This window comes from Fundulus heteroclitus, chromosome 15 (assembly GCF_011125445.2).
Source record: "Fundulus heteroclitus isolate FHET01 chromosome 15, MU-UCD_Fhet_4.1, whole genome shotgun sequence".
Lineage (NCBI taxonomy): Eukaryota > Metazoa > Chordata > Actinopteri > Cyprinodontiformes > Fundulidae > Fundulus > Fundulus heteroclitus.
Genome location: NC_046375.1, coordinates 4,280,927 through 4,293,307, shown reverse-complemented (window position 1 = coordinate 4,293,307; position 12,381 = coordinate 4,280,927). Strand labels below are relative to the sequence as shown.

General features: G+C 37.0%; 1 protein-coding gene across 1 annotated transcript; it reads left to right on the top strand.

Annotated features, from left to right (window-relative positions):
* The first annotated feature begins 1,299 nt into the window (after positions 1–1,299).
* knstrn (kinetochore localized astrin (SPAG5) binding protein) lies at positions 1,300–3,999 on the top strand. The gene is made up of 9 exons (XM_036147403.1): positions 1,300–1,394; positions 2,641–2,708; positions 2,820–2,886; positions 2,971–3,000; positions 3,096–3,195; positions 3,277–3,391; positions 3,474–3,535; positions 3,682–3,756; positions 3,840–3,999. The coding sequence occupies exons 2-9, from the start codon at positions 2,687–2,689 to the stop codon at positions 3,966–3,968; spliced, it is 600 nt and encodes a 199-aa protein (XP_036003296.1). The 5' UTR covers positions 1,300–1,394; positions 2,641–2,686; the 3' UTR covers positions 3,969–3,999.
* The last annotated feature ends 8,382 nt before the right edge of the window (positions 4,000–12,381 follow it).

The following is a 12,381-nucleotide window of genomic DNA, read 5'->3' as shown; positions in this document are numbered from 1 at the left end:
AGCATTGGGCAAATTTAAAAGGGCATGAACAAAACATCCCAACACAAGAAGTGCAAGATCCGAGCTGAGAAAAAGTTTTGCTTGGTACATATATCAGGCAACTGCAGAAATCCAGATCAATTATTAATGCCAGTTCAATAGTACTATTACCAATCACACATCCAGAACTGACATTAAATCTGGAATTATCAGAAATAAAGGTAGAAAATGTGAATATTTTTGATTGAATACAGCCAAAGAATATACTAAAGAATATTATGGGTTAAAGTACAGATGTGTCAAATAATATATATATATATATATATATATATATATATATATATATATATATATATATATATATATATATATATATATATATATATATATATATATATTATATAATATATAATACATTAGAGGAGCATACATCACTCATGAGCTTGGAGTGAAAGCAGTGACAAGGGTAAGTGATAATTTATCATTTTACATAGGGAGAAAGGCTAGCAATAGGTTACTAGTTATTCGGAAAATCGAAGATCAACCATTAAGATCAACACTTTAATAGATTCCAGTTCATCATTTCTTCGTATCAAAAACAGTTCTTCACAAACAGACCAGACATCTAAACAGAAACACAACAAACACTGTTTAGAATCAAAATTATGAGATTAATTGTTAGATTTATATGGATACAAGCTCAGAATAGGGTTAGGGGGAATGAAATGGCAGATAAAGCTGCAAACGAAGCTACCAGACACATTTTAGTGGAAATAGGCAAGTCGAACAAAAGTGAAAAGCATCAAAATTAGAGAACAAGGGAAAGATGGCAAAAACATTGGGAAGACGACAGAAAAGACAGATGTTTTTCCATAATTCAGCGGATAACAGGAGAAATGAAGAGTGCCAGGAGGAACAGAAGGGAATAGATAGTAGTATTATGTCTCAGATTTAGACACAGGATTATTTCCTTAGATCCTTTTTTCATAAGGAAACATAATATATGTAAATCTGATTAATGTGGAGAAGATGAAACTATAAAACATATCTTGTAGTACTGCCAGAAATACAGAAATAAAAAAACAGTTGATTAACTGAATTTCTAAAATGAAAATAAGGTTAAATCATGTTAAATTACGACAGATAATTTATCTGTAGTCATATCTGATATCACGCAAGCTTTGATCAACTATCTTAAACAGCCACGTTTATTGGACAGGACATGAGTTCGTTGTTGACGTTGTCGTCGTCGTTCCAGTCTACACCTCCACACCAGCTGGTGGCGGTAATGAGCATCTGTAGTTTTTTGCAAACCGCCATGAACATGTAATAAAAGAAGAAGAAAAAGGAGGCGGAGGGACGTATTTCAAATCCGTGGCTGTTGATGAAACCAGTTTTCTAAGTGTTTTACAGGTAATATTTGCTTACGTGCTCTCTTTCTGGTACATTTTTTCACAGTATTTGTGCATTTTAACAATGTTTAAGGGGTTATTTCCTACCTTCCATAGTGTAAACTCGCCAAACGTTTTCGGAATGCTGCAGCAAAATGTTGCATCTAAGTCACGGTTTTAGCAACATGCCGTTAATTGTGTACTTGCTACTCGGATAAAATGTATTATAAATACATTCATACAATTAAATGGCGACACGAGTATAGGAGGGGAAGCAACAGTGATATAAATTACAGTTAGTAAGTATTAAAATCGCCGGTATTTTTGGTATCTGGATAAACAGACACACAATTTGTTTTTTTTTTGTTTTTCTGTGCCGTTTAAATAAATTGCTTTACAGTCTCTGAATAGCCATTTTCAAACCGCAGTGGTAGTGTATTAAAAAAACAACAACAACGCCTATTTAACCGGGATTGGTGCTCACTTAAAAATGCAAAAGGGACACATATTTCTCTATTTGACTTAAAAAGCCATTAACAAAGTCTTAAAGAGTGGGACAAAACGTAATAAACACTCAAATAGACTTTAAACTCACCAATCCTGCCCAAATAGTTCAAGCTAGACAGGTGTATTGTGAGTCAGGATCGTAGTGCAGTCAGAAGAGTAAACGATTGTTAAATAGCATTGTGCTAGTGATGAGTTGCAAAAATATCCCTAGAAAATTAAAATTAGCCCTAATTTAAATTTTTGTCAAGCCCTAATTTTAATTTTCTAGGGATATTATTTATATTGATCGATTTAAAAAAAAAAGTGGGTCAATAAAAAGTTAAATAGAACAGTGTTCCTTCTGTTTGCATTCTAGCCTATCATGTAGGTAAATGCTACAGTCATTATACCCTCCCCAGCCAATCACAAACCCAGGAAAGCCCCTTCACCAAGCTTTAAAGGGTTAAGAGAGCACATGTTTCTTTCTTTTTTCTTATTTTTTAAAGACTTACAGTTTTGGTAATAACCTGGTTCAAAGGGTTATGTTTGAATGCAGTTGTCTTTGTTTCAAAATAGTTCATTAAGCAACAGCATAAAATGGCCAGGGTCAGGGCTACACCTAAAATATGTTTTTGATTTGATTGAATTTTGATCTGGGTTTTCTTTTCTGTGTCGTCCAGCCCTAATTAAAATGCTATAGGTATTTTTCTTCCCCCTGTCTTAAAATAGATGGTATCAAATTGTGGTTATTAAGTCATGCATGTGTTCTCTCTTTCCTTGCAGGTGTCTTTCTCCTTATCGCCATTAACATCGCTGCGTGGGAGAAAGCAATGTCTTCAAAAATTCCAAGAGGTTGGATTTTCATTTACTTTTTTTTTAATGAAATTTAGAGTTAATCATTTGAACTTGGTTTTCTTTCAATGAACAGTAATGGATATATATGTTTTTCTGGTTTTATTTTAGCAACAGAGGTAAAAGCTGCTCAGAAAACAGACATGAATCATAAAAATTCAAAGGAAAATGTACCGAGGTAAGAAAATAAATCTCTTATTTTTTTAATCCTTGCTTTAAGCTCTAAACTGCAAGATAGTTGTTAAAATCTCTTGTATTTCAGGAAAACTGTTGCTCCTAAAGCTCAAAAAACGTAAGTGATGCATAATATTACATAACATGAATGTTCAGCACACATTAGTCCAATCTGGTTCTGTTTCTCATGCCGTTATTGTACCTTTATGTAAGGATCTCAACCAGATATGGGCAACACGTAGAACTGAAGGAGCAAAATCAGAACTTGGTTGCTACAAATGAGGAGCTGCAGAAAAACCTGTCAGAGAAGCAGGTAAAGAACCCACTGGAGGGGGAAAAAAACATTAATTATCTATTTATTACACTTTTCTGATAACATTTTTTTATATCATAGCAAAGGGTTGCTGAGTTGGAGCTGCAACTTGACGAGCTTCAGAAGGAGAAAGGAGAGTTTCAGAAAAACCTCCACGACTGTCACACTCTTCTAGTTTCTGCCAAAATAGACCCAGGTGAAAAAGCGAACTTTAATTTAAATTGGATTTTGACTATTGCGATCTTTTCTGTTGGATAACCATACGTTTAATGTTTTAGTTTTAGGGGAAATGGTTAGAGATGCAGCGAGACAGAAAGAAGATGAAAGGGAAGAGGTTATGGTATGTTTTTTTTTTTTTTATTACTTTTATTTCCCTTTCACTTGATGATGCATAGATTAAAATGCTCACAAACTTGAGGTCAAACTTGCACAATGAACCAGAAACAGGCACTTAGTGATTTTGGTGCAAAACTGCTTCTATTTCAGAGTGTTTCCAGTGACCTTCTGAAGACGTTAAAGGCCTTCGGGGACAAAACATCACAGCTGCGTTCTCAGCTAGAGGCAAGACAGCCTCTTCTCTCACTTTTTATGATCCTGTTTGCAAGTTGTCTCTTTAACGTGGCTGAGTCTTCGTTGTATTTTAGGAAATCCAAGCAACGGTGGAGGACATCACTGAAGCACGAGAACTTATGAAACGAGAAAGGGAGAACTTCTCTCAGGAGGCTACTAAAATGGAGATGGCTCTTAAAGAGGCAGAGGAACTCTTATTGTAATATAATAAAACTATCATTAATCGACAAAGAACAGTTCTGTTTCATGTTTTAATATTGGAACTAAGAATTGATTTGTGTGTGTATATAGTAATCCTTCCTTTATTTCAGACAAATACAAAGCAGAGTCCTAGGTCATTAAGTTTTCTATTAGCTCATGAAATTGCATAACATCGCCTCTGTTTCTATACCATACTGTATAAAAAAAATCACAGCCATGTAAAACAATACATGATCAAGGGGAAAAATGCAGCTAAATCACGGTTTTACACAAAAGCCATAATTTTTATCTACTCTAGATCCAATGGTGAGTTCTTGATAAATCAGAACAATTTTGCCTTGTTCTGTTTTACTGTTGAACTTGACCACCAAAGCAGAGGAAATGGTAACATTTTAGGCTTTCCAGGAATGCTCTGAGATCAGTACAACCCATCTTTTCTGTGGCAGCAAAGATCCATTAATCTGTAGAGTTTGTTTTGTCACTATTAAACTTAAACTGAAGTCGGACCAAAAGGGCTGTAAACGAAACCTGGGTGATTTAGAGATGCGGGCCAGGCTAAAATGTGGACATATTTGAATGTAATAAAGCGTCATGTTGCATAAAGGTCAGCATCTTTGATCAAGTAAAATGCATAATTGGTTGTAATTCGAGCCAAAATGTCTACTTTTTTTTTTTTTTTTCTGTTGAGTAAAACTCAATAATTGGAGCAAATAGGCTTAAATGACCCAGATAACAGAATTACCCTTGTTCTGGGTCTTTCTGCATGGAGTTTGCATGTTCTCCCTGTGCATGCGTGGGTTCTCTCCGGGTACTCCAGCTTCCTCCCACAGTCCAAAAACATGACTGTTAGGTTAATTGGCTTCTCTAAAATCACCTTAGGTGTGACTCTGTGCGTGAATGGTTATTTGTCCTGTGTGTCTCTGTGTTACCCTGCGACAGACTGGCGACCTGTCCAGGTTGTACTCCACCTCTTGCCCATTGAACCCTGGAGATGGGCATCAGCAAACCCCTCGCTACTCCAACAGGGATAGACATGTTAGAAAATGGATGGATGGATTTCCAAAGTATGTTTCTAGAAAATGCTCAGCTTGTGGACTTACGTAGCTGAATATATCTCACGTTTTTTATTGGTTGCAACAAAGTTTTGTTTGGATTTATTTTGTTAACATGTCATTGGTGACAATTAGCTTTCTTAAATTGTCTTAAACTTTTTTTGCCTGCCATTTAGATCTAGGTGCCAAATTTTTCCTCTACTCAATCGTTTATACTGGGTTTCACCTTCAGGGGGCAGTATAACTCTACTTTTCTGAATAATGTGCACAGGGGATACTGGTTGGCTTTACCCCATTTTTTTTTTTTTTATAATGATTAACACAAACAGCAAGTAATAGGCCATATTTCTGTTTAGAATTTACTTAGTCAAGCAGGAATTGCTGAAATTAATGGTTCTGGTTGCAAAATGTCCAGCAGCTGATTTTTTTAAGTTATTTTACACTATAATATCAATAGTTTTTAAATGCTCAATCATACAATTAATTTATCTAATTGTCAATCAAAGAACATTTCCATCATCAGACTTAAACAACACTCCGATTTATTTCATTGGAAGAAAAAGAAGAAGGCATCACATAACCCCAAAGGAGCCGGACAGGACTGACGGACAGTGAGACGGGAGGGGGTGGGCCGTGGTGGTCACCTCCCTGAGCAGCAGCGTCAAGGGTCAAAGTGGACTTTCCAAACCGTCGCACTCGACTGAGCCATCATGGGAGACGCAATTGTCCCTCCCTCTCCTGAGAACAATGGCTGCTGTCAAACCAAATAAAAACACAAGCAGCATTAGGGGACCGTGGTCTCCAAAGGGTCGCCTCAATTTAATTTGAATCGATCATTTGAAAGATTGATCATTTATTCAAGAGTCTAGTTGATTTGTTCATTTTATTCCTATATAACGTGAGCGGAGGGACAACACTTTGCCTCCCATTTGTCTGTTATTTTATTTCTGGTTAAATAAAAGTAAAAATAATAATGTCAGGTTTTAACTCTGTTGGCACAATAAAGAGTTTGTCTTGCCTTCCTCTCTAACAAAGTTTATTGGGCACTGGGATGAGAAACAAGCCACAGCATCACAGATCCTCCACTGTACTTGCAACTGGACATCATTTACGTAATCTTTTTTTGTTTTGTTTTACACAAGACCCGTTTGGAGTTCTGGTCACAGACGAATAATGTGACTAAAGCACAAGGTTCCAGTAAGATGTTCTGGTGTTTTAAAGAATTCATGCCGTCACGTGCTTTAAGACTTTGAAAACTGTTTTTATTTACTGTTGGATTTCAGTAATTTACCACAATGCACTTTTATTTCTGGGGTAAGATAAAAAAAAAATCTTTTTAAATTTGGTAATGTATCTAAATCTTTTTATATAAGAACTTTGAATTGCCTTTTACATGAAACGTGGCAAACAAATAAACTTGCCTTGCTGTTAGTTAGTGGAATAGTAAGTAAAAACTGGAAATGCCAGAATAGACCAATGAGGGCTTGCAGCCACCATTTTGATCAGAGTTGTTATTAAAAACCATATGGATTAACTGATTCAAGAAAATAAGGTGTCTGATTTCCACTGTATCGTTCTTCATCCTAATGTAGTTGCATTGGGAAGACTGCAGCTGGCCATGAAATGGTTGATCCGACAAACGTGCTGAGCAAAGTCAGACGGTCACCTTGTTCTTCATTCCTTACTGATCCTTGCTCTGTAGAGCTGATTTTGTGATTCAGCTCCCCTTTAAAACAGGACCTATTATTTATTTTATTTTTTTTAAAATCCTGCAGAGGAAATTCCCATTTCACACCCAGTTTAGTACTAGAACAGTGTGATACTAATCCAATGCATCCAGGATCTTTTAGTTTTGTTTTCATAGTTTCAGCAAGCTCTATCGCTTTTGTATGAAATAGACAAAAAAATCCCAATCCCAAATAATGCACCCTGCAACTTAATTTCCTCTGCAGTTAAGCAGCAATTATGTCTATTTACCGCCTCTGTCATCTCTGTGTTGGCCCACTGGATGAGGCATACATTTGCATCTTGTAATCTGAGCTTAATTGCATAAATTGAGTGCCGGTTCACTTAATCAGGTCCCCTTGAAGCTGTATGCTAATCAATCATTAAGGGCATCAGTGTGAGCATCTCAGAACAATATTTATAAAACCCATTTAGGTTTGCATTAAAATAAAATTGTAATATCGGTATGACGCTGCAGGTTAACCAAGTTAGTTGATTTAAATCTACTATTGAATCCATGTTAAATATTGCAAAACAATGCAGCGTTGCACACACACCTCACTGAGCCACTGCACTTTCACACCCCTCCTCCGTCTCTCAGATCAGCTGACCGGTTGGTGGTGGATGTGCCGAGGAAAAATCAAAAACTCCCAAAGGTGCGGCTCTGAAATTGTGGAACACTCCGCCATTACAAATTAGAAAGGTCTTCAAAGCAGGCATTTGGCTTTTAAGCCGGCAGAGAATGGGTAATTGCATTTGGATAATGTTCATTTTCTGATGTTCTGCTAGTTACTGATATTTCTACATGTATTTTGGTTTTAGTATTTTGTTGTGTTTATGTTTTTTGTTTTTTTTTTGGGAAAATTCTCTCTTATCTTATGTTCAGTGCTCTCTGTTTTTAAAGATCTTTATAAATAAAGTTGGTTTGGCTACAAAAAAGGCAATAATATACATTTAAGCACTGTTATTTATTCAAATGTGTGTTGAAGTGAGATATTTTTGCTGTCTACAAAAAATACATGTCACATTTCTTTTGCTTTAATTTGTAACGTGAAATTATAGGAAAATATCTGTGTGCCAAGTTTTGAATAGGCACGGTATGATACAAACCTCAGTAGATGGAAGCCTGGCCCTTTAAAATGTCCCGTCTGCTCATACATGCGACTTAATTATATAAAGTATGTTGCTTTTTATTTTGAGATCCGTTATAGTTAAGGTGCAATGAATCACTGCTTTTATTATCCCGTTGACAATCACAATATTTTATTGTGATTTACGTCAAGTTAGCCGTCCACGTTGTCACTTTAAGGGTTTAATCCTGTAAAGTGGAACATTTAGCCTTGAGCAACCTGGTTCAAATCTGTTTACGCCCTCATCCAGGAGCACTATTTCACCGGACTAACCACATCAGTGTCCTCTGCTGACAACTGAAAGAATTGAGGATATAAAATTGGGTTACGGTGACGAGAAACAACACAGCAGGTTTGTTTGTTTGTTGGTCTAAGTACACATGTACATCAAACAATGACGAAAACAGACAAAAACAGTCCTATAAATGAAGATTAAATGCTTTTTTTTCTATATTTAAATGCATTGTTAAAGATTTTTTATTGCCTGTGACAGCAATGATATGGGTTCTTGCAAAGCTTTCATCTGTTATATTTCTTTCTTTTTTATTCTAAGAAATAGCTGCACATTTAACATGAACCATGTTTTTATTGACTCACTGCAAAGATATAACATTAAATATGGACTGTGTTTACAGCATGATCAAAACCTTTAAACACCAGCATGAGGGGACCTGGCTCTGTTTTGCTGTAAAGCCAAAGGGTAATTTCAGATCAGCGCCGACTTTTAACTAACGATGCAACAATTTTTATCCTAAATGGAGTGCCTGTTTGTATCCATGACACATGCAATGAAGTTAATTGTGCAAATTTCAACAATAAATCCCAGTAATCTGTCATCTCCAAGTAACTCATCAATGACTGTTAAAAAAAAACGCTGCTAATTGAAAGAGTGGGGAATTTTTCGGTCTAGATCATTCCCTGACATCTAGTTTTTTGTGATATCACAGATTTGTTTTTAACATTTTCTCAAGTTATTGATGTCTGCCTTCATTGGTGAATAAATATTATTTTAGAATTTTGGACAAGGAGCTCTTTTTTTTATCTCAACCTTCCTCTCATTTATGGATTTAGCTGAACGATGGAAATGTGGTATATTACACCTGATGTGAACTAAAGAGGAGTCCATGGTGAAATTGAATCAAAGAAAGCTTCAACAAAGTAATCAGGGTGTGCATACTTTTGCATTAAGGTGAATTACACCTTTTAATCTTTTACACATTTATTTTGCAAGAGTTAAATGACACTTTATTTCCGTAAAATGTGTTGAAATGATTTATCTTGATCTGCTGTTATTACATCAAACACATGATAATTCCACCATTGAGAGCAACAGTGTATATACAAACCTGGGATGTTGCAAAATTCAACACAGGGTAGTAGAAAAGAGACTTTTACTTTCCATTTATGCAGGTAATGTAGTTGCAAATGTTTGCATGATAATGTGCTAAAACTTAGTAGGGTATAAAATGGAAGTTGTACCACTTAAAAGCTGTTATGTCATAAAAAAATGGCACAACCAGTTTGCTAGAATAAAGTGCATTTGAAATGTAATAAATATCACAGCCCTTTAGTCAGTGTTGTAGTACTCGAGTCCGAGACTCGAACTCGAGTCCGAGTCATTAGCTAAATTTAGAGACTCGTGACTTGACTTGGACTTGAGCACTGATGACTCGAACTTGGACTCGGACTCCTACATTCAGATCATTCTGACTCGGAAATTGAGAAAAAGACTCGACTTTTTTTATATCATTAGGCTATAATTTTAATATGTCATTAGAATATTATTTGGTGTATGATTTTAATATCTAAATGTCGTACCGCGCACGTGACGTCACCATCTCATGAGCAACGCCCCTTGCCGCTAAGGTTGGGCAAACAGTGTGAGAGCGCACATAGCAACCAGCCATTACACATGCAACATATACAACGATATGACCGACTTTACAGCTGTTAAACTTTCACAAGAGGATGTCCAGGCGCCCATTTTACTGGTAGAACTGTGGAACAACATACCAACGTTCAGCTCAAACGATGGCTTGAGTGTCGAGGGCTCGGAAAGACTGGGAAACTGGCCGAGTTGATAGGAAGGTAAGTCGTTGTTTTTCTCCTGCTTGGTGTTCATGCCGTCATCGGCCGTTTTTTTTTCTGTTTGTAGTCACCGTCCAGGAATCGGTATAAATTTTCCGGCCCGCCGAACAATTTAGTCCGGTCCGGTGGCCAAATGCATTATCATTATCCAACCGCTATATCTCCTCGCTGCATCGACCGATCCACACCAGATTTGTTGTGAGTAATGGTGGAACGCTGCCGAACGCGTTTGTGGGAATCGCCCGCTGGACGAGCGAGGAAAATGCGTAACAGCATCTGCGGTGGCGGGCAGCACCGCGGCGGTGCGCGAACCCCGCCGGCCGGCCGGAGCCGCGGCGGTGTGCGAACCCCGCCCGCCGGCCGGCACCGCAGCGTTGGCCAATAGGCCGGAGTGCGCTTGGCTGCGAGGGCCGATCGACGTCGCTTGCGGCTTTAACATCCTTCATATGCGGCCTATCAGCGTACCTCGAGTCGCTGTTGCACGTTCCATAACAACAATGGTTAAAAACCACGGTTAGGAGACATCTTAGACTTGGAAAAAGCGGTAGTTTTACCGAGTAAAACCAGGGTAACTACAGCGAAAGAGTTATTAGTGCAATGGAATGTTACTGATTCATGTCATACATCACACGTCAATAGTGACTCGACTCGGACTTGACTCGGATGAGTAGTGGACTCGACTCGGACTCGACTCGGATTTTTTTTTTAATGACTTGGACTTGACTCGGACTTGAACACTGGTGACTCGAACCTGGACTCGGACTCGAGGCATAGTGACTTGACTACAACACTGCCTTTAGTGCATGGTGTGTATATGGAGCGTTTACAGAAACTTCCCTGTTAAATATAAATATAAAGCAAGCCAAGATCATATTTTCTTTCAAGCGTTGGAATGGTGACAGTTTTTGTTAGCTACAACAGCTCTGATTAGGAAGGAGGAAAAATAAATAATATTCAGCTCGGCTCACCACTTCCTGTGTACAAACAGGAAAAACAGGAAATAGTGTTAGCACTGCAGCACAGCTAGCTGCTCCGGGAAGATAGAATTTACAACTCCTTGTGTCAGCTCTTCAAAATCAAGGCAAAGACTGTTTTTTTTTTTTTAGCCCACATTTCACTATTTATGACTGGCAGCCCTCCTTAGGCAGAAAATAGGATTTGTACCGAGTGGATTACATGTTCCCATCTTGTTACAGACATTTCCAACGGGCCAGTGAGCCTGTAGTTTCACATAGCCATGCACACAGACGGAAATTAAAAATGCAGGTTCAGCTGTTCTATTTATGTAGTGTCAAGGAAATTTTGACAAACAACTAATAAGCGTGGTTCCTTGTACTACAGCACGAGCCACATTTAATTCATAATAGAGCCAGATTAAGACCCCGAGCCTATCATTCACATTTTCATTTTGACTTACGTAACGTAGCTAAGACATTACAAATGATCTATTGTGGAGACACTTGGAATTCAACACTGTAGTTTTTTTTTTTTTTTATAAATTTCTAAACCTTTTGGGTTAGTTGAGCTTCAGGCCTGAGTTACTTCAAAGGAGATATTTTAGTCTCACAAATGCGTCGGAGCAGTATTGATGCCCTTTAATCTAAATTATTTTTGGTTCATTCTGTGCTCCCCTTTCCATAACATTTTGTTTAACTTTTTTTTTCTTTTCTTTTTTTTACTTTTTGTTTAACTTTTCAACCACACAAACCTTCTTTTATATATATATATATATATATATATATATATATATATATATATATATATATATATATATATATATAAAACCAGACACACACACATATATGTATGTATAGATAGATAGATAGATATAATTATATAGATATAATTATATATATATATATATATATATATATATATATATATATATATGTATATATATATAAACTGTCCCTTTTACATAAAATAAAAGCTGTCAAACAGAAGCTTTGGAGCAAAACTGCAGCCACCATTGCTGCAGCAGTGCCTACCATATCACTGATCAGTGATTCACCTCATGTCTCCTGCTCTGACCTTGGTGAAGTAATTTATCCAGCAAACTACTCATCCATGTCTTCAGATAATTATCAGAGTGCCGCTGGAGTCCAACTGTGACAGGTCTTAGTCCAGATTAAACAAAGTGCTGACTGCTAGGAGAGGACTGAAAATAATCGCTGGATCCAATTGTAATAACGAGAAATGATGAAAACAAAGCGTGCATAAATATGTGTCGGACCGTCCAGCGTAGTTATAGAGATTGTTTTTAATTTGGGATTAACAATCCAGTGATGATGTCAACAGTAAGAAATGTTTCAAAAAAACATCAATGACAAGAACATTGTTGCATTTCGCTTGTAAATTAAAATCCAGTAAGCATTTTCTGTATTACCTCATGTCTGTAACTCATATAAGAGCCAATCAGC